This window comes from Humulus lupulus, chromosome 6 (assembly GCF_963169125.1).
Source record: "Humulus lupulus chromosome 6, drHumLupu1.1, whole genome shotgun sequence".
NCBI classification, from domain to species: Eukaryota; Viridiplantae; Streptophyta; class Magnoliopsida; order Rosales; family Cannabaceae; genus Humulus; species Humulus lupulus.
In genome coordinates this window covers 136,033,298-136,059,404 of record NC_084798.1, presented here as the reverse complement: position 1 = coordinate 136,059,404, position 26,107 = coordinate 136,033,298, and the positions used below count along the sequence as shown (strand labels likewise).

At 37.6% G+C, this 26,107-nt stretch overlaps 1 protein-coding gene across 1 annotated transcript; it reads left to right on the top strand.

Annotated features, from left to right (window-relative positions):
• Positions 1-2,236: 2,236 nt before the first annotated feature.
• Positions 2,237-3,848, top strand: LOC133785478 (uncharacterized). Its single transcript, XM_062224709.1, has 4 exons — positions 2,237-2,705; positions 2,833-3,127; positions 3,413-3,485; positions 3,780-3,848. The coding sequence occupies exons 1-4, from the start codon at positions 2,237-2,239 to the stop codon at positions 3,846-3,848; spliced, it is 906 nt and encodes a 301-aa protein (XP_062080693.1).
• Positions 3,849-26,107: the final 22,259 nt, after the last annotated feature.

Here is a 26,107-nt window from a genome sequence, read left to right as displayed (position 1 = left end):
TTTGGGATTGATAATGACCTTGGCCATGATTGTGATTAGGTGAGCGCTAGGGCTCGAGGGGGATCATGCTCGCGGAGTCGAGGGATCAAAGCTAGTAAATTGAAAGGTAAGAAAACTGCACCCAATCATATGTTTGTGATGAGACTAAGTGCTCCCGAGAATTGTATCGTATTAGTGATGTTATTACGCCATGGGACATGTAAAGCAGCCTAAAAGTGTCGTACATAGTATCTACGCATAGGGCGCGACTTGGCCACTGGTAGCCAAGAATATTCACTGAGCTCGGCTTAATCAGGCCGGAGTCAGTGGGATAACGGAGGGAGTAGCCCGAGAGCACTAGCCCTAGTTATCATTTGTGCTGTGATATGTGAATTGAATTGATAAGCTTAGTATGGTGAGTACTTGATCATGCTGAATGTTTACATGTTTGAGAACTTATGATGCAATGTGAGATATTGACTTGTCCGCTAATTGCTTATGCTCTGTTGTTGTTGTGCTTTCTTGCTGGGCCTTGGCTCACGGGTGCTACGTGGTGCAGGTAAAGGCAAGGGCAAGTTGGACCAAGCCTGAGGTGGAGAGCTCCGGGGTGAAATGTACATAACCAGCTGTTCAATCATCATGGTCGAGGAGTGGACCAGGACATGGATTACCTAACTTCTTGCTTTGCCTTAGTATGGTTGGTTTTTATACTGGAGTCTTGTAACTTTTGTAAACGATCTTTAAAACTTGTATTTTTGGGATCCCGTGTAAACAAATAGCGTTCCTTAATGAAAATGTGGCTTTTGAGACCAAAACACTTTCAACCCTAGTTCCTTTATAGTTCAGTATCACGATTTTAATTAAATGACTTGATTAGCAATTCTGGCACTTTGTAAACACACAGTGTAACGGTCTTGGCTATCCAGGGAATTACACCTTATCATGGATGTTTTTACACGTGGAGTAATAAGCAGGAACCACCAGCCCGGATTGTTGCGAAATTAGATAGAGTTCTTGGGAATCACGCTTGGATTGATGGTTTCACTAATGCTGTTGTTTGCTTTATGCCAGAGGGTCTATTTGATCATTCTCCAGCAATTTTATCACTAAGTATGAGCTTAAATTTGGGGAAAAAACTGTTTTGCTGCTTTAAAATGTGGCAACAGTTTTCAAGATATCAACAATGTGTTAGTGAGGCTTGGCAACATCAGGTGAATGGCTCTCCTATGTATAGAGTGGTTTGTAAACTTAAGAGAGTTAAGGCTGAATTGAAAAATCTGAATAAATGTGTTATACGGGATATTGGTGCTGCTTTTTCTTAGTCAGAACATGATCTCTATAATATACAGCAGCAACTGCATATTGACTCTCAAAATGGTCAGTTGATCAAGGAGGAGGCGTTTCGCAGGAAAACTCATGAGAGACTTTGAGATGCTTATTCTGAATTTCTAAGGAAAAAGGCAAAAATGGATTGGTTACATCTTGGTGATGCTAAAACTCAAGTTTTCCATAGGAGTATTCGGATGAGAAGACTGAGAAATTCTATCTTGGCTGTTCATGATGAATAGGGGCAGTGGCAGGACTCTCAACATGAAGTTCAAAAAGCTTTTCTTGAGTATTTTCAGCATCTTTTGGGCCACAAAAAGCTTGGAAGGAAGCGAGTAAAGAGCTGTGTTATTCAAGAAGGGACGATTCTCACATCTACTAGTATTCATTCTCTTGTACAGCCGTATGGGAGGCATGAAATTAATGAGGTCGATTTTTAAATTCCTGGAGACAAAACATCGGGACCTGATGGTTTTAGTAGTTTTTTCTTCCAGCAACATTGAGAATTAATTGGTGAGGTGGTTAGTGAAGCAATTTTATCTTTTCTTGAAACTGGGAAGTTATTAAAGGAGATTAATACCACTACCATTACTCTAATTCCTAAAATTCATTGCCCTGAGAATGTTAGTGATTTTCGCCCAATTCTTGCTGCAATGTGATATATAAGGTGGCTACTAAGCTTATATGTAGTAGGCTAAGGAAGGTATTTCCGAGTTTGGTTGCTTGGAATCATGGTGGTTTTATTCATGGTAGATCTATCGCCCATAATGTGATGATATGTCAAGATTTAGTTCGACACTATGGGAGGAAAGGAGCCAAGACAAATTGCCTTATGAAAATGGATCTTCGGAAAGTTTATGATATGATGGATTGGGATTTCCTTGAAGAATTGCTGGTAGCCTTCAAATTTTGGGATTTTATTTAGCTGATTATGGTTTGTGTGAGAACTCCGAAGTTTTCTATTAGGCTAAATGGGTCTTTACATGGGTTCTTCAATTCAAAAAGGGTGCTGAGACAGGGAGATCCAATGTCTCCTTTGATGTTTGTTTTGGCCATGGAGTACTTATCGAGAATCTTGAAAAAAATTGCAAGGGATAAGGAGTTTCGGTTTCATGAGAGATGTGAGAATCTACAACTCAATCATCTTTGTTTTGCTGATGATGTGCTTCTATTTTCTCATGGTGACTTTAAATCGGCTTATAAATTGCATCAAGGATTTGAGTTATTCTCTCAAACTTCGGGTCTTCAAGCTAATTATGCTAAATCGGAGCTCATAACCAGCGGTATTCAGGAAGTGGAGGTTCAAAGAATTCTACTAATGTCCAAATTCCAGCGAGGTAACCTTCCTTTTCGGTATCTTGGTGTTCCCGTTAGTGCAAATCATTTTTCCTACAGTGATTGTGAGTCTAATTGCTAAAATGGTTGATAAAATTAAAAGCCAGAGCTGGAAAACCCTATCCTTTGCTGGTAGACTCACTCTCATTAACTCAGTTTTAATATCCTTACATACTTATTGGGATCACATAGTTGTTCTTCCTAGGAGAGTTATGTGTAGAATTAATGAGATTTGTAGAGGGTTTTTATGGAAGGGTGTTGTTGAGTTTGGATGGCTGGGGAATGCTGCATGGGAAGATGTTTGTCAAAGCAAGTATAAAGGAGGCTTGGGTATTCGAAATTTTGATCTGTGGAATTTAGTAGCCTTAGGAAAATATGTTTCGGATATTGCAGCGAAAAAGGAAAATCTGTGGGTTAAATGGATTCACTCGGTTTATCTTAAGGGAGAATATTGGTGGGATTATGAGGCCTCCTTGCAAGCTAGCTGGTACTAGAAGAAGATTGTAGCTGTGAAAAATAGATTGAAGGGAATTTTTTCTTATCATTCTTTTATCTTAAAGAAGTATAACCTTAAAGAAGTTTATGATAAACTGAAGGGAGGTTTAGTGAGTGGGAACTTGGCTTGGACTAGGTATATTTGGTCTGCTTATTTGGTGCCAAGCATGCTTTTATAACTTGGTTAGCTTACATGAATAAACTGAAAACAAAAGCTAGACTTCATCATATTGGAGTTGCTAGTGATTCAATCTGTTTAATATGTGGTAATGCTCAGGAAGATGGGGTTCATCTATTTTTCTCCTGTTGTTATAGCAGGAGATGTATCACTGAGATTAAACTTTGGCTGGGTTGGTTTTCTAAATCTGAAAGCTTGAATGGTCTTCTGCGTTGGCTAAGTAGAGGGAAGGGCATATCTTGATTTCGGAGGGGGATTTTTGCTGCTAGCGTAGCTACAACTGCTACCATATATGGAGAGTGCGTAATTCGGCTCTTTGGGATGGAAAAGTTATCAACCTTGATTGTATAGTCAGTTGTATCAAAAGGGATATTAAAGCTAGAGGACAAATTGTACTACAGAATAGAATTAACATGTTGGATAGGAATTGGTTTGGGGAATTAACTGTATAGTTTTTTGTTTTTAGTCTGATTGGTGCCCCTGTTGGGTTGCAGTTGATGTACACGTTCATATTGCTAATGTAGTTGGTGTTTGATTAATGAAATTTCTTACTTACCCAAAAAAAAAAACTAGGCTAGAGTACAAAATGACTTAATAAAATATGTCATTTTACCAAGTGACCCGATTTTTTATTGAATAAAATAATAATAAAATGATATTTTTTATAAAAAAAAATTATAAATAAATTATTTATTTAAAGACATTAAAACAAAAAAAATATAAATTATTAATATTTAAATTTTTTTTATTTATCAAAATTATTTAAAATTTTAAAATTACATTATTAATTTTTTTAATATTTCATATAACCAAAATAAGGATATTTATAACATTAAAAATAAATTTTACTAAAATTATGTTTAAGAAATAATTTGGCAATGAATTTTCAAATACATGATAACAATTTTATATTTATTTAAAGTAATAATAAAGTAATAAATTCATATAATTTTCAAATATATTTATATATATTTATAGAGAAATTGGTGAGAGTAAATTCTTTTTTAAGTGATTTTGCACTCTGATATAGTTTTGATAATATTTTGCAAAATGATCTCAGTCTAAAAATTTGACCAGCTCTCTAAATTTTTCGATCGACTGTCTGAATTTTTTGAACAGTTGTCTAAATTTTTCGACCAGCAAACTGAATTGATTGATGCCATTTTGCAAAGAATTATCAAAACTAGACTAGAATGCAAAATGACTTAAACTAGACTCGTGCGTGACGTCACCTCTGACATGCACAGTAGGGGATTTTTGACTTTCGTTATGAGAAAACGTGCCCACCTACTCACTAAAGTATGAGACATGTGTCTGCCTGTCATAGGCGCCTGTTCGGGTTTTTATGTACTTGACAGTTGTCTTGTCATCTTTTTGCCGCCATTCGGTTTATTTAATTCTGGCCTCGGATCTCTTTCTGCTTTAATTGTGTGGCTCAGATTTGTCTCCGAAGTTTACAAATAAATAGAATAGTAGAATCTGAGCATATCCACCTTTGCATTCGAAACCTTCTTTTTTCCTTTGTTCTTCTCAAAACATTCAAACTTTCTGAAATCCCTTGCTTCCTAGAGATCCCAGGTCCTCACGCTTGGATTTTTCAAGAACTTTCTGTTCTTACTTCACTCATCGATCAAGAAACCAATTCGTAAGTATGTTCATCCCTGGTTTAAATTAAATTTGTTTTTTTCATTTTCAACAAGTTTTATGAAATTTTTCCTTTTGCCTTATTTTGGTTCTGTATGAGTTTAGTGTGGGTTTTTGTTAGGTAAAATACAATAGCACTAGGTCTGACTAGAAATGATGCATACAAAATGGATGATTGTCTGGGTTTAAAGGATGAATATTTGAATTTCTGGGTTTGAAGAGTCAAGGGTTTCATGTTCAATTTTGTGTAGCTTAAAGGTTACGGTATTGGGGCGGTTTTGCATTAAACTATCCTTCTCACACGCGATTCCCGAAATTTTAGCACCTTCCCGAGATTCGGACGCGTGAACTAGAGATGCGCATGAGAACTTGCACGAGGACACCACACCCGTTCTTGACTCATAAGATGTCTTAGGACAAGTAATGAAGCCTTAGAACTTTAGGTCTCCATTTTTTCTGCTATTTAGAGTTAGGTTATATTCCCAAGTCGCCTCTAATGGATCATTTTGTAATTAGGAGAGATAAAATATTTATCATCACCCCTATGAAAAAGAATGTGACATGATCCTCTTCTCGAGGTAAGGAGAAGCAAGTCGCCCCGGAGACCCCCATTCCCTACTTTGGTCTAGTGGTGAAGAGGGAGGTTGAGGTAAGACCTGATAGCTTTTATGAGGCAGAGCTGATCGAATCTCAAATAACAACATAGGACAAGGCCAACAAGACTATGCTGAGTCATGGGATAGAGATGACCCCCGAATTTATGGTCGACCTCCTTTGGAAGGCGTACGGAGTTTCACCCCATTGGAAGATGACTTCGGGGCCTGGAGTGATGAGCACCTAAAGGCAGATGCCTTCCTCCCACTGGACCAATACTTTGTAGATTTCCTGAACTACGTCGAGCTTGCTCCATTCCAGCTCCCCCAGAATTCATATTCCTCAAGAATGAGTGGAAGGTCCCCACTCCAAATGACATTATGCATTTTTTTATGCTTGAAAGCCAAACCAGACACTAAAACCCGAGGTGACAGTTTCTACTACCTTACCTAGTTTCCTAAATCTAACAGCGTCATCGATCTCCCCAGCCAGCCAAATGATTATAAAGACAAATTGTTTGTGTCAAGCGAGCTCAAGAACTGCCCTCACTGATACTTCAACCGTCCTTGTAAGTTTCTCAGCTTTTTGAACTTAGTACCCGAGGTCTTTATCTTAACCAATATAAACTTATTCTGATCGATTTGTCACCGTGTGCATCTATATACAACAGAACAGAGTGGTATGAGACCCTTAGAGGTCAATACCTGACTCTGGCTAGTGCTCCTTCCATGGAGAAAGAGTTTAGGATGGTGGTGAATGACAATGCCATGGTGGCCTAAAAGTTGATCAGAAAGGATTAGACACTGGCCATCAGGGCGGGAGGTCCTCTCATGGAGCTCCCTCCTCCCTAGGATCTCCCTTCAGTCGATGAGGAGGTGGAGGAAGAAGAAGAGGTTTCACCATTAGTGTGTACAAGAAAAGCTCTTGAAGAATACAAAGATTCTGGTCAAGGCCATGCTTAATCGGGGGCAGCAGCTAGCACCTCTGGCCAAGCTAATCCATATAGAGAAATAAACTAGGTTGCTGCCAGTTTTAGGCTAGTCCGATTCAACCCGAGGCAACGCGTGAACCGACATCCGGTTGATCCGGACCTGGATGTGACCTTACTTCAGTGTGTTGACTAGTTGATCTTACCCCATGGTTATGATTATCCTAGATGTACTGTAGTGGTAGATAATACCTTGCATTTTAAGTGCACTATTTTTTAACAATAGGGTACAAACCTTTTGTCATGGCCTTCCTTATGTCATGGTATATTTACTCTTAGTATTAGGCAGGCCGGGCATGAGTCTAGTCCGGACGAAGAGCCCGAATTCTATAGGTCCCACAATGTAGTAATGCTATAATCTCCCCATCCTCCAATAATCCAAGAGTTAGAGGTTTCACCCAGCCCGGTCCATAACCTGTAATTGATCATAGTAGTTTCCTCCTCTACTTTATAGGGTAGGGTTCTTATTTTGTTACTCTTTACTTTGTGTTATCTTGACTAACCATTCCTTGGGTTTGACTCTTATGCTCGCTCTTTTGCAGACGAAGACATGAATATAAAGGAAGCCCTTAAAACTGGGCCAAATGTAAAGAGGCAGAGTGTTTTGAAGAAAACAACTCCCGGAGAAGAAGCTGCCACCAGATTTCTTTCCAAAGACAAGGGTGCCAACTCCACAAAGAAGTAGCAGTAGCCTCAACCCACAGTAATCACGACCCTACTAGCTCCTTCGCCAGCTCCTCGCAACCCCACTCCTATCCCGCAGGTTACCCAAATCGAGGCCCCGACAGTCACTATCCTAGTTCCCTCATCGAGGTGGAGAAATATCCAGAGCCTCTGCGCGACTCGTACTAGGAAATTGTGAGCCATATGATGAAGAACGAGAGTGTGGTCAGCGTCAAAGAGTTGCAGGTTATTGATTCACGACCAACAATGACTGTCCTTGACTTTGCATTGGGGATAGATCTAACGGTTAGTACTATACTTATCCTCTTCTTTTAGTCCCATGCCTTCAGAAAGTGACCCCTCTTTATTCATTGTTTGCAGTGTTGCATGGGTCAGATCCGTGGCATCGTTTGGTTCGGAGCTGAGGTTGATGAGGCTAGGGCCGCCTTGGGGGAAGCCAATGCTACGAAGGTCACCCTAAACAAGGCCAACTATGCCCTGAAGATCTTCTAAGAGAATGAGCAGATTGCCAAAGCATAAGCCTTGGAGGTAATCCGACAACGGGACCAGCTTCAGCTCAAGGTTAACGATCTTAAGCAAAATCTTGTGGAGGCTAATAGTCTTAAGTCAAGGCTTGCAAAGGTCGAAGCCAAGGCCAAGGAGGAAGTTGCTGAAGCAGAGAACTATTTAGAAGAAATGTTTCATCAGGTCTGGGTGTATAACCAAAAAGGAGGTTTCTCATTCCTAGATACAAAGTTTTGGGGGTGCTACCTCGCCAAGTTCCAAGATCGTTTATCAAAGGAGCCCGAGGATACAATCGAGGCTTCTAGAGCTGCGGCAACGGCCGACGAGGAAGAGGTATCATCCCGGGGGCAAGTTATCAGAGCTAAGAGATGAATGGGGACCTCTTTTATATTATATATTTATTTTAGATCTCGAGTGTTTTGTATGTGGGCCCTTTAGGCCCAGACAATTGCCCTTCCGCCTTTAATTTGAGGTTATTTTTACCCATAATATAATTCACATATTTTGGTATATCTCTAATATTTTTGTTTATCCCCCTTTTCTATCAAGTATTTATGTTTGTGAACCTTTGACGACCTTATACTTCCAAATAGTTATAGGAGGTAATTTTAGATCGAAATATTGTTGCCTGATGGATCACCCAGTTAATTTCTGCTCGCTGACCTGATTATTTCTAGGATTTTTGTACCTAGTTATGTTCTAGGATTTTGCTTACGCTTTGAATTTTCTTAACTTGGTTCATATTTGGAATTTCCTTGAAAACTCGAGCTTTAAGAAGTCGTAGAGGGTTATATGCCCCCAAGCGATCATAATTTATAAATATTCTAGATCGCTTTTACATAATCAACTCATGGATAATTGCTAGAATAATGTGAAAAAACCAATACCACATTTAAAATACCTAACAGCCCTTTATTATTCAATTGTGAACAAAATGAAATGGATTTTATAACTAAGCCTTACAAAAAAAAAAAAAAATTCAAATCTAACAAAGATGTCCTGTCACGGATAATACTTTTTGAGATGTAGAGTGTTCCATGTTCGGGGAACCAATTCTCCACCTAATCGAGCTAGTTTCAAGGTTCCTTCCCATAAGATCTCCAAGATCTGATAGGGTCCTTCCAAGTTTGGTCTCAATCCACCGTCTTTAGGATATTTGTTAGCCAGAAATACCCTTTAGAGCACAAAATCCCCCAGCTCGAGTCTATGCCTTTGAATTTTAAATTAAAGTATCAAGCTACCCTTTGCTGGTAATAGGCGAGCTGCAACCGAGACTCTTCTCTTTGCTCTTCAATTAGATCTAGGGATGCATTAAGAAGGTCATGATTTTGATCCTGGTTGTAGGTCCTTTGCCTATGTGACATCACTAGAGCCTTTATTGGGAGCATAGCCTTGCTCCCAAAGTTTAGAGAGAAGGGAGTATGCCTAGTAGAGGTTCGATATGAGGTCCTGTAGGCCCATAGCACTTACGGGAAATGTTCAGGCCAAAAGCCTTTAGCATCTTCTAGTCACTTCTTTAAGTTGGCCTTTAGGGTTTTGTTTACTGCCTCGACCTGCCGATTAGCCTGAGGATATGCTACAGAAGAGTAACGCATCATTACGTCGTATTTCAAGCAAAATTTTGTTAATAAGTCGCTGTCAAATTGAGTTCCGTTATCAGAAACAATCTTCTTTGGGAATCCAAAACGGCATACGATGTTTATCACGATGAAATCTAGCACTCTCTTTGATGTTATAGTAGCCAGGGGCTCAGCCTCAACCCACTTAGTAAAGTAGTCGATGGCAACAACCTTATAGCGAACTCCTTCTTTTCTAGTAGGCAACGAGCCGATTAAGTCGATCCCCCATACAACAAATGGCCACGGCGATGAAATCATGGTTAGCTCCATGGGTGCTGCTCGAGCAATAATGGAGGCCAAGTCTTTCTTGAGCGTAGGACAGAAATGGCCTCGCCTTAATACCTTTAGAGCCAAGTTTTACCCCAGCATGGTCTCCACAAAACACTTCATGTATCTCTCCAAGGATGGTTTGTTCTTCCTCGGGCAGAACACACCGCAGGAGGGGTAAAGAATGACATCTCCTATAGAGAATTCCATCGACCATAACATATCACAGAACTTGATACAACAACTTTCAAGCATTCTTTTGATCTTCTAGAAGTTTTCCAGTTGTGAGGTATTCAGCTCTAGGAGTCATCCAGGTCGGCTTTTCGTAAATCATCCCAACCTCAACTGGCTCTTCATTGATGCTTGGTTTATCCAAGAATTCTACGGGACCGCATTTAATGTCTCCACTTCTTTGGTTGAGGCAAGTCGTGCTAAAGCATCTGTATTGGTATTCTGCTAGCGGGGGACTTGTTCGATGGAGTAAAACTCAAATTTTGACAGTTCATCTTTAACCTTTGCTAGATAAACTTCCATTTTGTTTCCTTGAGCTTCTTATTCCCCTAATACTTGTTTAACCATGAGCTGATAATCGCCAAAGCATTGAATTTCTCTAGCTTTCAACTCTTTTGCTACCTGAACTCCAGCCAATAATGCCTCGTACTCCACCTTGTTTTTGGAAGGGTCAAAACCAAATCTGAGAGTCATATGGAAGCGATGTCCTTCGTGTGAAATTAAAATTATTCCAACCTCAGACCTGTTCTCATTTGATGATTTGTAAACAAAGAGTTTCCACAACTTTTGTACATGCTCTCTCATTGGTTCGTCATGGAACCATGTACATTCAGCCACGAAGTCAGCTAGCTCTTGGCCTTTGTTTGATGTTTGTGATTCGTATAATATCTTGAAATGGTTGAGTTCGATAGCCCACTTTAACAAACGTCTTGATGTCTCAGGTTTTTGTAAGACCTGCCTTAAAGGTTGATCGGTTAAGACGTGTATAGTGTGGGTTTGGAAATACGGCCTGACTTTTCTCGAGGTCAGGATCAAATAGAGCACAAGTTTTTCAATCAGAGGATATTTGGATTCAACTCCCAGAAGCCTATTTCTCACATAGTACACTGGTTTCTGTGTTCGATTTTCCTCTTGAACTAACACAACGCTGACCACATTTTCTATTATGGATAGGTATAAGTATAAACATTCCCTAGTAATTAGTTTGGACAACACGGGGGCTTAGAAAGATGAATCTTCGGATCCTGAAACGTCTGTTCGCATTCTTTTGCTATTTAAACCGTCTATTTCCCTTAAGCAAGTTGTAGAAGGGAAGACATTTGTTCGTGGACATTAATACAAATCGGTTCAAAGTAGCGACCTTTCCAGTTAAGCTTTGTACATCCTTTCGCTACCTTGGTGAAGGCTTTTCTAATAACAAACTGATCTTCTAAAGATTCGCTTTTATTCCCTTTGCATTGACCATGAATCCTAAGAACTTCCTCGATGAAACCCCAAAGGTACATTTCAGGGCGTTAAACTTCATCTTGTAATTTCTCAGCACACCAAAACATTCTTCTAGATTGGATACATGGTCATTGGTAGTCTTTGACTCGGCAGGTTTGTCATCAACATACACCTCAATGTTTTTCCCGATCTGGTTAATGAACATCTTATTGACCAGCCTTTGATATGTTGTACCAACATTCTGTAGTCTGAATGGCATGACCTTGTAACGCCCTACTAATCCAAGTTCGTTAAACCGTGTGTTTAAAACAGTGTTTAACTTGGTAAGCGAGTCATTTGGACTCAAAAGTGTAACTTAACTAAATGATTATTTAGGTACTAAAAAGTTTTCTCAATAAACTTGAACTTTTCATTTAAAAAGGTTTGACTAAATACAGGGGATCCCAAAGTTTTTAAATCCAAAATAAAAATTCATCATAATTACAGAATTAGCCGACCTAAGCGAAAAAATTGAGATAATTCCCATGTTCCTCAAAATTATCTCGACCGTGGTGGCCGAGCATGTACGCGTCGCCCCTAGAGTTTTCCAACTCATGGCTGGTCAGTTATACTTTGCCCATACCTGCACCACAAATCTCCCGTGAGCCAAGGCCCAACAAGAAAACTTAATCAAGTAAGACATATATTCAGATAAGCATTCCTATAAAATACATGCTTTATAAATCATAACCATATTTACGTGGATAATTCAACAAGTATAAGACATATGCCGAATAGATGCACACTGCATCCTTGTAATGGTCCCACCACTACGGCTTGGCCCTGCCATAACAACCTACATTACACATGTAGTGCCGATAACGACCTCAAGTCCAATAACGACCTCCTGACCGATCAATCACAAGTAGCAACCAATCATTAAAATTGTTTATAACAACAAAATTCTTATATAGAGAAAACATTTACTTTAAATAGATTCACAACACGTCATACCTGTGTTCGACAATCAAGGGCTCAAGCCCTACACTCGGTTCATTTGCCAGTTTTCTTACCTCAAGTCCTGAGCGATAAGGTAAAGCGACAATGAGCACGATCCTTTCCTCCCGAGCCTTGTGGTACCCCTAGTCACAACATATTAAGGAATATCCATCAAGAACTAAACAAATTAAGAGCTTTAAGATTGAGCCCTAGCCCATGGAACCCCAGATTCCACTAAGTCGGGTAGTGGAATTGTTCTTGAGTCCTCTGATATGGATTCCCAAAGCCCAAAACCAAGATACCCTAAAATTTGATTTAGCGCCACGACGCGCCCCTGGCAGCCCCGCAGCCACCACAATGGACCGGGAAGTGCATTTAGAGCCGTGACGCCCCATCAAAGGGACGCAACACTCAACTAGGCAGTGAGCCCCACACCCAAAATTCTTGCACAAGTGCTGCAGTGCAGCCCGCTAAGCACCACAATGCTAAGTCTGTTCGAGGCACCTCCTACCTCGCTGAGTTCATGCAGGCAGCGACGCCTCAAGAACAGCGCTGTGGTGCGACGCTGCGAATCTAGAATAAACTGCAATTTCTGGAATCGCAATCTGACCCAAATTATCCCCAACACAACATGTTAACCTATTTCAACCATCAGAACAATACCAGTAACTCATATACACAACAGCAACCACCAACCACCAACACACACCCAAACCCAAAATCCAATGATTTCTAAAAAACACAAAAAGAAAAACTCAAAAGCTTAAAGAACTAAATTTACCTCTTAGATTTAGGGCTCTCCAACTAGATTTCCCTAACTTAGAAATTCCTAATCCACACCATCAACCCTCTAAAATACACCAAAAATCACTTCTAGACTTTGAGTCCAAGAGTTCCTCTTTAAACCCTAAGAGAGAACTTCCAAGGGAGAGAAAGTAAGAGAAACGTGAATTGATGTTTTAGCTTCAGACTTGGCTAAGTCTTATCTACACTACAACAATATAAGAGTTTTATGACTTTATTTGGGAGACATTAAAAGTCTACAATCTCTCCCGATGGGGGAGATATTGTAGGTGGAGTCATTGTAAGTGCATATCCCACGTCTTCCATGGGGAGAGGTGAGAGACATCCCACATCTCCCAATGGGAGACATTGAAAAGTGTCCAAAAACGTGGACTTTTAATGTCTCTGACTAGGAGACGTGGGATGTCTCTCACATCTTCGAGTGGGAGACTTAGTCAGAGACATTAAAAGTCCATGTTTTTTGACACCTTTTAACCCTCCCATTGGGAGACGTGGGATGTCTCTCACCTCTCCTAGTGAAAGACATTGAAATGTCTCCCAGTTAAAAAAAAGCAATTAATTAAATTAAAATATAATTAATATTAATATTAATTTAATTTAATAATTAATTAAAATAAAATTGTTTTAATAATTAATATAAATTTAAATTGATTTAATAATTAAATTAAATAAATTTGATTTAATAATTAATTAAATTGAAATTGATATAATTTATAAATTTAAGTTGATGTAATTAAGAAAATGAAATTGCAAATCTTTATTAATGAAAATTTAGATTGTTTTACAAGATAAGCAATATTTGTTAGACATTTGAAAATGAACAAATATTTCACTATATATGAAGAAAGCGGTAAAAAGTAAGAAAACCAAACAACGAGGCGGTAACATTGGATTATCGGTAACTCATCTATCGCTCATTCTTATCGCAACTCATCAATTTGTGCCTCTGTATATGGCGTAGTTGTTTGCTGCAAAAACTATAAAGTAAAATATATTAATTAATTATTCGATTACATTTATATATATGGTTTCAAAAATCATTTGTAAATTTTATTAAATAATACAATTCTCATGTCATGGACTCGCATGTTCAATCAAAATTTTCAATATCCTCATTATGTAGTATCTATATTCCACATTGTTTGGTTGGTGTGGACACTAATTATTTAAAAGAATGAGTAAGTCATTATTAAATTGACACTTAGTGAAAAATGTATACATATTATTCTACTTAATAATTATAAAAGTTCAATAATTTGAACAACATTGTTTGTAATCATAGATAAAATTAGGTAGCATTTTCCCTATAATAGTGACCTAACCATCTGCATGTGAATAGTAAAATAAACAATTTAAACAACATACAATAAGTTTCTTCCTTATAGCTCCGCATCACACAACCAAATTTCTCTGAACCTACTTCACTAAAACACACAATGTTCTCAATATTCTGTTATCACCGCAACACACAATTTTAATATCAGAACCTACTTCACTATGGATGAATATTTAAGATATTCAAATTCCTCTAACATTTTGTTTAATAATATTAAAAGTAGAAGCAAGAGAATATATATGTGTCTCTTGCAATTAATATTCAAAGCTAGCAAAAGTACTTCACTTAACAATCCACTTTGCTGTTAAATCAACAACCAACAAAATTAAATTAATAATTAATAAATAAAATATCACTAAATATCTAACAATATATAATTTCTTCTTGTAATTTTAGAAACTTAATAACCTCAAATTTATGCTTGAAATACAAATATTGAGGCAAAATATACCCTAAAATCTCATTCCAAAACCACAACCTACAAAATGAAATTAATTAATATATAAAAGATTACTAAACAAATATCACTAAACATCTAATAAATAAATGATTGCTAAACAAATTAAAAAAAAATCATTGATCCATTAATTAACCTAAACAAAAAATGTGGTATATATAGAGCTTAGACTTATAAACTCTAACAACTAAGTCACTAAAAACTCAATAATCAAGAAAAACATATAAATTTTCATATATCTCTAATTTTTAAAATGATTTAATAAATTTATTTCAACATAACTATATATAATCAAAATAACTAGAATTTAAATATATATGTATATACAAATATACCTAATTTTCGAAATAAATAATAATAAAATGAAAAAAAATCATAAACATAGATACTTAATCAAATTTATACAATGTGATATGTAAAATCAAAAAAATTTCTACATTGTCAACAAAGTAATGATTTTCTTAGAAACCCACTAAAAATCTACTAATAATCAAAACTAATAAACAAAAATTTCATTAAATATAATTTTAACAATGATTTATATTTATACTTTTAAAAACTTACATCAAATTTGTGCATGAAATTGAAATTTTGAGTCAAAATCTCAAGTTCTTACCTTATGTTCTTACTCCAAGAAAATCCTACAAATTTATTGAAAAAACTCATAATCATAAAAAACTAACACAAAATCGCATATACATATCATCTTAATGCTAAACCTATAATTTTTTTTCAAAAAAATTTAACTCAAAACCTTAAAAATGGAGAGAAACCCGTACCTTTGAAGCCCTAGAAATTGCCAGAAAAAACCCCAATTCGCCTCTGTGTAAATCACATCTGAGGATAAGAAGACAAAGAGGAGAAATAGTCAGGGAGGACATCTAACGTCTCCCACGGGGAGACGTGCCACGTGTCCCATGTCTCCAAGTGGGAGACATTGAAAGTCCTGGACTTCCAACATCTCCCATTGGGAGATGTGGGAAAAGTTGCACGTATTGTAGTGGGAGACGTTAGATGTCTTCCCTGGACACGTGTTTAGCCACTAGTTTCTCAACATCTTCCTATACTTTTAATGTCTTACACTTTTAGTAATTAATAAAAAAATTCAATGTCTCCCAACATAAGACATTTAAAATCCCTCCTAATTTTTAATGTCTTACACCAATGGTGTAAGATATTGTAGGGAGTCATTGAATGTGAAAATTGTTTTAGTGCTAATACCCTAGCAAAAGACTATTATGCCCCTGCCTACTAAGTTTCTCACCAAATCCCACAAGAGCAAAAATGTCATTTGACACCACTTCCTTGCTAAACCTCAAATTACACTTAAGATTCCCAATGAGCTCCACTAATCATCCTAATACACCTATTTTCTCCAAATGCATCCCATTCCACAACAATTCTCGGTTATTCACTAAATTACCAAAATACCCTTAGGCTCACCCCAAGCTGGGTATTAATCTCTGTTGTGACTTTTCCACTAACTTTCTCAAAAGGACCCACTCATGTCGGATGTATCGAATACATCCACATAATATTGTAGTCTAAAACATATAGCACATATAATTACAATTATATCCTCAACAGATCAAAATTAGAAAAATACTCTTGTTCAACAAAATCGGGCCCTTTAGCATATTTAATACGCATAAAATATATAAACAATCATATCATAATATAACTCATATAATCCGCATAATCACAAAATTATTTAATTAATTACCACATATTTACTCCATGTGCCCTCCTGACATGCTAACCAAGGCACTAAGCCTTATTAGAAATTTTGGTACGTTAAAACCTTATAGCAATATACGTTATATTTGGTCATGAAGCTAGTGTTCTCTTGGTCCGCAGGGTTCATCGCGATCTGGTTATTTCTAGTATATGCGTCCATGAAGGAGATGAACTCATGCTCAGCCGTTGCGTCAACTAGCTAATCTATTCTCGTAGTGGGAAACAGTCTTTAGGACAGGCCTTGTTGAGGTCGGAGAAATCAATGTAGGTCCTCCAATATCTATTGGGCTTCAAGACCAAAATGAGGTTGGCTATCCAGGTTGGATATTTAGACTCTCTGATGAACCCCCACTAAAATAAGCGAGCTACCTCTTTTTCCAAAGCTTCTCCTTGCTCTTTCCCCAACAGCCTACGTTTCTTCACCTTCGCAGGCACGTTTTTTTACTAGGTTTAATGTGTGAATCATCATGCTTTGGACTGATCCCTACCATGTCCTCATGCGACCATGAAAAGACGTCAAGATTTCTTCTTAAAACTCGATCAATTCCATTTTACTTTCAGCTCCGAGATTTTTCCCATCATTTACCACTTTCGAAGATACTTCTAGGTCGAGGATGATTTACTCTAGCTCCTTTAAAGCTTGGAGCTCAGATCTATCTTAGCCTAATCTTAGATAAATTTCTTTGGGTTGGGCAAACTCATTTCCGACTTCCTGAGGTTCTTCCACCTCTCCGACAACTAACATTGCCTGAGGTTCCTCATTCTCCTCAGTTATTACCATGGCTTGCTGCTCATGTTGTGATTTTCCCATCATGGAATTGCTATAGCATTCCCTGGCAGCGAGTTGATGTTCCCTCACGGTGCATATTTCATGGCCAAATGATAAACTGAAGTTATAGCTTCAAATGACATCGGCGTAGGACTCCTCAATATTGCATTGTAAGCGGTCGGATGGTCAATTACCATGAGCTTGAGCATCTTGGCGTGTCTCCTCACCCAATATTACTACGAGATCGACTGTTCCTAAGGCTGCCATCCCTAACCTGAAAATCCATAGAGGGTCATATAGGTCGCCTTGCAATCGGCTATAGATAGTCCCATCTTTTCATGGGTGGACCTGAATAGCACATTCATGGAGCTCCCATTGTAAATCAGCATTCGGGGCACCCTCCGGTTAGGGAGTGGAATTATTATCACAGTGGATCATTATGAGGGAATTGGACATGGCTAGTGTCTTCTTTCATAAAAATGATTGGTTGTTTATCCAATCGATGTTGTTCAGATAACCTTTTCTCTTGGATGAACTCGATGCGATCATGCATTTTTAGCTCCTGAATATACCACTTTTGGGCCTTACTGCTCGTCCCTGCTAGATGAGGTCCACCTGCTATGGTGGCTATGTCCCTTCCTTCAACAGGGGGAGGGATAATCTGATTTCCCTAAACTGATTGTGTTGGATTGACTTGATTGTTCGAAACTGGTTGAGGGTTCTGCCCTTGTTTATTAGGAGCTACCCTATTCTGAGCGTATTGGCTAATGGTCCAGCATTAATGAGAGTCTCAATCTCATCTTTTAGTTGACAACAATTGTCCATGTTGTGGCAGATGTCATTGTGATCCCAGCATAACTTAGCTGGATCTCTCTTCGTTCTTTGATGCTTCCTGGGCTCGGTCTTCTTCCACGGAAGGCAAGTAGAATTAGCTCAATAAATATGCTCTCGCATATATTTTAAATCAGTATAGGCAGTGTATATGTAGGTATCTTTATCTCGGTGCTTAATTTTCTTGGAACTGTTCTAGTCGCCCTTACCATTCCCTGTTCGTTTATAACCCTATAACGACCTCCTTTTCTTAACATACATATATAGTGTAAAAACAAAGTTTAACCTAAATACGACAATACTGAAATTCTGAATTTACAAAAAACTTTATTAAACAATACATAAACTAATGTTCATAACTTCAAACCATACAATACCCCCAAACTAAATAAAAATTTATCTTACATACAAATCTTAATACTTTTATAAATAATATTTCGTGGCGTTACTACACCTTAACATAGAATTAGAGATGTATCCAACCGATAAATTTAAAAGCTTTATGTAAATTACAACGTTCATGAAATACTTTTAAAGCTTTATGTAAATTATAAAGTTCACAAAGTACTTTTTCTGAAATATAAATATAAAATCAAGTTTCTTGTTTATTTATAAAATAGCATAGCAGAACTCCACTCTCTTCAGGTCAGCCCCATATGTACAGTCATGTTGGCACCATGTATACTCATCAACGATTTATATTTGGGGCCTCTTAACTACAATACAAAACATTATCTGATGAGCTAAGGCTCAGTAAGCAGAATAGCTACCTCATATGCATTAAAATAAACGTGCAACATGTTATGTATTTTCTTTCTTTCACTTTCCTTTCTTTTGGGCCCTAGAGGATGTTGCTCCCGACATTACATAGGGAATCACATTCCCACCTGAACATTAACATGATAATAGGGAATTTCTCCCTCATAAACATTCATTATATAGGGAAGTACATCTCCCTCCTTACATTTTTGGGACGTAGGTCTCCCAAGCAGCACCTGTACTTTAATGCTTTCAATAACTTGTATGTGAACATTAAGCGTGCTTATGCATAAGAAATATAACATTCTTAAAAATAACTTATGCATAACAACATGGCAGGATAACATATAAAGCATATAAATGGACATAAGACATATAAAAGATTTGTTTTGTAGATGAGGATTCTACTTACCTTGCGTCTTGATAAAACAACTGAAATTGTTAGCTTCCTGATAAAAACACAAACTATTAACTTACATAAAATCTACATGATGTAATTTTTGTTTATAATTGTTGTTATTCTATTTTTCTTATTTTATTGTTTATTTTATGTCCAGGCGTATGGTCATACTATAATTGTCCATGGCAAAACCCCGGTCTAAAAGTCGTGGTCATGGTCATGGTCATGGTCATGGTCATGATCATGGTCATACGGAAATGTCCAGGTCATAGTATCAGTCCATAATAATAGGGAATAAGGTCATATAATAAAAGTCCATAATAGTCCAAAGTGTGACCATAGCCTATATAAGTTTAGTATTATAAAGATACATAAAAATAGTTTATATTTCAATTTTGGCATTGTAAGTTATGACATCATGGTAAAATAATCTATATATAAATTTTGGCATTTTAACGGCATGGTAACATAATCTATATATATAAATTTTGGCATTATAACGACATAGGAAAATAATCTATATATAAATTTTTGCAATATAACGGCATAGTAAAATAATCTATATATATAATAACTAACTAACTCAAATGAAAGGCTCAGGAAAGAGCTTACCTAAAAGGTTTTCGTAGGCTAGCGTTACGGACCGAACTTCGCCTAGGTCTTCGAGGTTTAGAACTTTAGATGGGTGTTAAGAAGATGTCTGGGTAGAGTGAGAGAAGGAAAATGAGGTTTTTGTGATTCAAAATGAGTTTTGGAAGAGCTATTAATAGGAAAAACTTGGGATACTATGCTAATAACATATTTAAGATATCAAGCATAGTGGAATAATAAAATATTCAAAATATTAAGCATGGTGGTTTGCTAAAGTCATCATTATATCAGTACTGCATCATCATGTGGGAACCATGGGGTGGACCTCGCTGTCGGACCCACTATGAATAGTACCCGGTGAATAGTAAAAAATGAAAATTTCCCAATCTTCTTATATTACTTAGTCCAACATTGTTTACTCACAAAATTTTCTGAAAAAGTTTCTCTAACATCCATAAATTAATTATTCTCATGTGTTAGTTATTTCAACAACCTAGAATTGTTAAAATCCCACAATAGAATACAAATATATCCCCAACGGTCAGGTTATTGTTTCCAACGGTCGGATCACTATTCACCAACGGTCATAACGGCTAGTTTTTTTCCTATAAATACTTGTTCCTTCAACCATTTACTTGCACAACTTCTTCATCTCTTAACCTTCTAGATAAAATTCATCATCAAATCATGAATTTCTCTTTATTGTTCATAACTTTAGTGATTGTTTTCTTGTATTTAGCATCATTCTATGGGTATTATACTAATGAAATGCCCATGAATATTATAGTTGCATATTCATTAGATATTCTTCCACTTTACTTAATAACTCTAGCATTCGATTAACATTGCAATGCACTCAAAAGTATGAATAAAATCATCTTCTCTTATTTTTCATAATTGTTATAATGCATTTGTAGAAAGAAGTGGGAGTTACAATCTACCCTCCTTACAAATTTTCGTCCACGAAAATCTAGAGTAAATCGGGATATTTAGCTTTCATCTCATCTTCACACTCGCACGTAGCCTCTTCTATTGTCTAGCTTCTCCACAATACCTTGACCAAAGGTATTTCTTTATTTCTTAAAACCTTATTCTTTCGATCCAAGATTTGGACAAGTTTTTCCTCATAGGTAAGGTCTTTGTCCACCTGGATAACTTCATGTTGCAACAAGTTACTGGAATTAGGAATATATTTCTTCAACATAGACACATGGAAGACATCATGCACATCCGACAACTCTGGTGATAGTGCTAATTTATAGGCCACTTTTTCAATTAGGTCTAATATTTCAAAAGGTCCAATGAACCTTGGATTCAACTTTCCTTTTTGTCCAAATCTCATAACACCTTTCATTGGTGTTATCCGTAGAAATACTTTTTCTCCGATTTGGAACTCTAATGGTCTTCTTCGTTTATCAGCATAGCACTTTTGTCGACTTTGGGCTGCTGCTATCCTCTGTTGAATTTTTTGAACGACTTCCGTTGTCGACGTCACAATATCTTGTCCAATTTGTTGCTCTATGTACTTTTTTTCACCCACCTCATGCCAATGGATAGGAGATCGAAACTTCCGCCCATATAACGCTTCATAGGGTGCCATCCCTATGGTTTCCTGATAACTGTTGTTATAGGCAAATTCAATCAGCGGAAAATTCCTGATAACAGTTTGTTGCTCTATGTACTTTCTTTCACCCACCTCATGCCAATGGATTGGAGATCGACACTTCCGCCCATATAACGCTTCATAGGGTGCCATCCTTATGGTTTCCTGATAACTGTTGTTATAGGCAAATCCAATCAGCGGTAAATATTTACTCCAAGATCCTTCAAAGTCCAGGACACATGCTCTTAGCATATCTTCAAGAGTCTGTCTAGTCCTTTCTGTTTGTGGGTGGAAAGCTGTACTAAATTTCAATCTTGTCCCCATAGCCTTGTGCAAGCTTTGCCAGAACTTTGAAGTAAATTTTGAGTCTCTATCTAACACTATGGAAATTGGAATTCCATGCAATCGTACTATCTCTTGCACATAAGCTTTCGCTAACTAGTCCCCTGTGTATGTCACCTTTACCGGAAGGAAATGAGCAGACTTTGTTAATCGATCGATGATGACCCATATCAAATCATATCCTTTGCTTGTTCGTGGAAGTCCAATGACAAAGTCCATTGGAATCTGCTCCCATTTTCATTCTGGTATTTCCAAAGGCTGCAAATCTCCTCCAGGTCGTTGATGTTCTGCCTTAATCCTTTGGCAAGTAAGGCATCGAGCTACATATTAGGCTACATCTTTCCTCATGCCAGGCCACCAAAAGTGTTCCTTCAAACATCTGTACATCTTTGTTGAGCCTAGGTGTACCGTGTATGGAGTGTTATGAGCTTCATTCATAATCTTATTTTTAATGTCCTCTCTTGCAGGTACGCAAATTCTTCCGTTAAATTTTAATATTCCTGAGTCAGAAACATTAAAATTCTTCACTTTTTCTTCTTTGACTTCTGCTTTGACCTCAGTTAGGTGAGGAACTGATTCTTGACCTTCTTTTATTTCCTCCAACAGATTAGACCCCAACGTCAGATTGGACAATCCTCCGACTACTTCTTCTATGTCCGATCTTACTACTTCCTGTTGTAGTAGTTTGGAAAAGGCTTGAAGGAACATCAAGCTTGTCGACGTCTTTTTACTTAATGCATCCACTACTTTGTTAGCTTTACCAGGGTGGTATAAAATTTCACAGTCGTAGTCTTTGACTAATTCTAACCACCTTCTTTGTCTCATATTAAGTTCCTTCTGGGTAAAGAAGTACTTCAGACTTTTGTGATCAGTAAAAATTTTACATCTTACTTCGTAGAGATAATGTCTCCAAATTTTCAAGAAAAAAACTACCGCAGCTAACTCTAGATCATGTGTGGGGTAGTTCTTCTCGTAATCCTTTAATTTTCTGGAGGCGTAAGCTACTACTCTCCCTTCTTGCATCAACACCGCTCCTAATCACATCTTTGAAGCGTCACAGAAAATTTCAAACTCATCTGTACTATTCGGGATAGTGAGGATTGGAGCATTAGTTAGTCAATTCTTTAATTCCATAAAGCTCTCCCAACAAGCTTCTATCCATATGAATCGACTATTCATTCTAGTGAGCGCCGTAAGTGGGGTTGCAATTTTGGAAAACCCTTCTATGAATCGTCGATAATATCCAGCTAAGCCAAGAAAACTTCTTACTTCTGTTGCATTCCTTGGCTGGGACCATCCTTTTACTGCTTCTACCTTAGATGGATCCACCAAAATCCCACTTTTTGACACAACATGTCCCAAAAAGTTAATTTTATCAAGCCAAAATTCACACTTCTTGAATTTGGCATATAGTTGTTCCTTTTTGGGAGTTTCCAGCGTACATCTTAGATGTTCCTCAAGTTCTTTTTCTGACTTTGAGTATATAAGGATATCATCGATAAAAACAACGACAAATTTATCCAAGAAATCCTTAAATACTCTATTCATGAGGTCCATGAAAGCTGCAGGAGCATTAGTTAGTCCAAATGGCATCACCAGGAATTCGTAATGTCCATAACGAGTTCGAAACGCCGTTTTGGGAATATCTTGTTCCTTCATCTTGAGCTAGTGGTATCCCGAACGAAGGTCTATCTTTGAAAATACTGCCGCTCCTTGTAGTTGATCGAATAAATCATCAATCCTGTGTAGCGGGTACTTATTTTTAATTGTCACTTTGTTGAGCTCCATATAATCAATGCACATTCTCATTGTGCCATCCTTCTTCTTCATGAATAGTACTGGGGCTCCCCACGGTGAATGACTGGGTCTTATAAACTTCTTTTCCAAAAGTTCCTCTAGTTGAGTCTTTAGTTCCTTCAGTTCGGCAGGTGCCATGTGGTAAGGGGCCTTTGAAATCAGAGTTGTACCAGGTAACAACTCGATCTCAAACTCAATTTCACGATTGGGAGGAATTCCAGGAAGATCTTTTGGAAATACTTCCATAAATTCGCATACCATTTGAACGTCTTCAGGTCTAGCAAGCTTCTCTTTCGAGACGTCACAAATCGTTGCCAGATATCCGGTGCATCCGTTTGCTAATAATTTCCTTACCTTTCCTGCAGAAATCATTGGTGAAGGGGTTCGTTTCACTTTCCCTTGAAAATGAACTTCGTCTTCTCCTATCGGTGCAAAAATGACTTCTTTCTTACTACAGTCGATTCTTGCGTTATATGTTGTTAGGAAATCCATTCCTAAAATGACGTCATAGTCCTTCATGTCGATAATGATCAGGTTAACATATAGTTCCCTGTCATTGATTGTAATTGGTATAGTCTTATACCAATGAGTTGAGTATAGCACTTCCCTGGAGGGCAGTGCTACACTAAAACTTATATCCATCTTAACAGGTAATCCATTCAGTCTACCAACAAAATTCACTGATGCGAATGAATGTGTAGCTCCAGAATCAACTAATACTGATGCAGGGATGTTATTGAAAAGGAGCTGACCTGAGATTACTGTGGATGGACTTGCTTCCGCTTCTTCCCGAGTCAAGGCAAAGACTCTGCCATTTGTTTTCTTTTCTTCTCCTCCTTTATATTGTTCGTTACGGTTGGAACATTCCCTTCCAAAGTGCCCCGACTTCCCACATATGTAACAAGTGTTAGTCCCAACCCGACATTCACTAGGATGATATCTGTTACATTTTCAGCATTGAGGAAATCCTGGCTTTTCTTGGGACTGCTCCTTTCCTCTATTATTGTTGTTGTTGAAACTCCACTGGTTAGGTCGCTTCTTGTCACTATTTTTCTGACTTGGACCACCTTTCATGAAATGGCTAATTTGCCGATTTCGGAAGTTCCTTGCACCCTGTCTTCTGAATTCAGCTTATTTCTCTCGTTCTTGCATCAATATCGCCCTCTCGATCTTTAAGGCTTTGTCAGCCACTTTGGAAAAAGAAGCTCCCTCCAAGTCTGCTACTTCGAGGTCTTTACGAATGTTAAGATGAATAGCATTTTTGAAATGCTTGATTTTTAATTAATCCGTACAGACCATGTGGGGTGCATATCTCGAGAGTTCATTAAATTTCCGAATAAACTCCTCCATCAGCATCTTTTTCTGCCTTAGGTAAGTGAATTCTCTTGCCTTTTCATCTTTCACGGCAGTTGTAAGGTATCTCTCTTCCAATAAGTTTCGAAATTGTTCCCAAGTCATTGTGTCTACTCCATGGATGGCCGCCATAGTATCCCACCAATAGCTAGCATCCTCCCTCAACAAGTATATTGCTAGCCGCACTTTGTCTACTTGTGGGACTCGAGCTTGTTCAAAAAGTCTTTCCATCGTGCGAATCCAATTCTCTGTTACTTTCGAATGAATGCTTCCATAGAATTCTAGGGGGTGGAATTTCATAAAGGTCTCCGGAGAGTAATTGGCTGTTGCATTTCTGACTTCTATTGGAGGAGTCGGAGGTGGTGCGTGTTGCTGTGCTCCATTTGTTGGCGGGTGGTCTGCGCTATCTTGTGGTGATTCTTCATTACCTCGTGATCGTCCTTAATTTCTTTGTTGCCTTAGGAATTGTTCTAGTAAATCTTCTAACCGTTGGTTTTTCTCCCTTTCTTCTTGAAATTTCTGCATTAGCTCAGCAACATTTGGAGCAGTTTGCTCTGCATCAGGCTCTCCAGCTGCATGCCCTTCCATTCTTCAATTCTAAAAGGTCATGAGTTGGGATGATTACCATGAATAAAACTATCTTGAAAGTAAATGACCATATCACTTATTTACACGTCAAGTAGCGCTAGATATAACTTTGCTAAGGGATTAAGTTTAAAGCCAATATATATATCGCTAAGGACTTACTTGATGAGTACCACGCTTACCATCATGCTTGTACATATGGGATTGTCTTCAAAACCGATTCGCTCTGATACCACTCTGTAACGACCTCCTTTTCTTAACATACAAATATAGTGTAAAAACAAAGTTTAACCTGAATACGACAATACTGAAATTCTGAATTTACAAAAAACTTTATTAAACAATACATAAACTAATGTTCATAACTTCAAACCATACAATACCCCCAAACTAAATAAAAATTTATCTTACATACAAATCTTAATACTTTTATAAATAATTTTTCGTGGCGTTACTACACCTTAACATAGAATTAGAGATGTATCCAACCGATAAATTTAAAAGCTTTATGTAAATTACAACGTTCATGAAATAATTTTGAAGCTTTATGTAAATTATAAAGTTCACAAAGTACTTTTTATGAAATATAAATATAAAATCAAGTTTCTTGTTTATTTATAAAATAGCATAGCAGAACTCCACTCTCTTCAGGTCAGCCCCATATGTACAGTCATGTTGGCTCCATGTATACTCA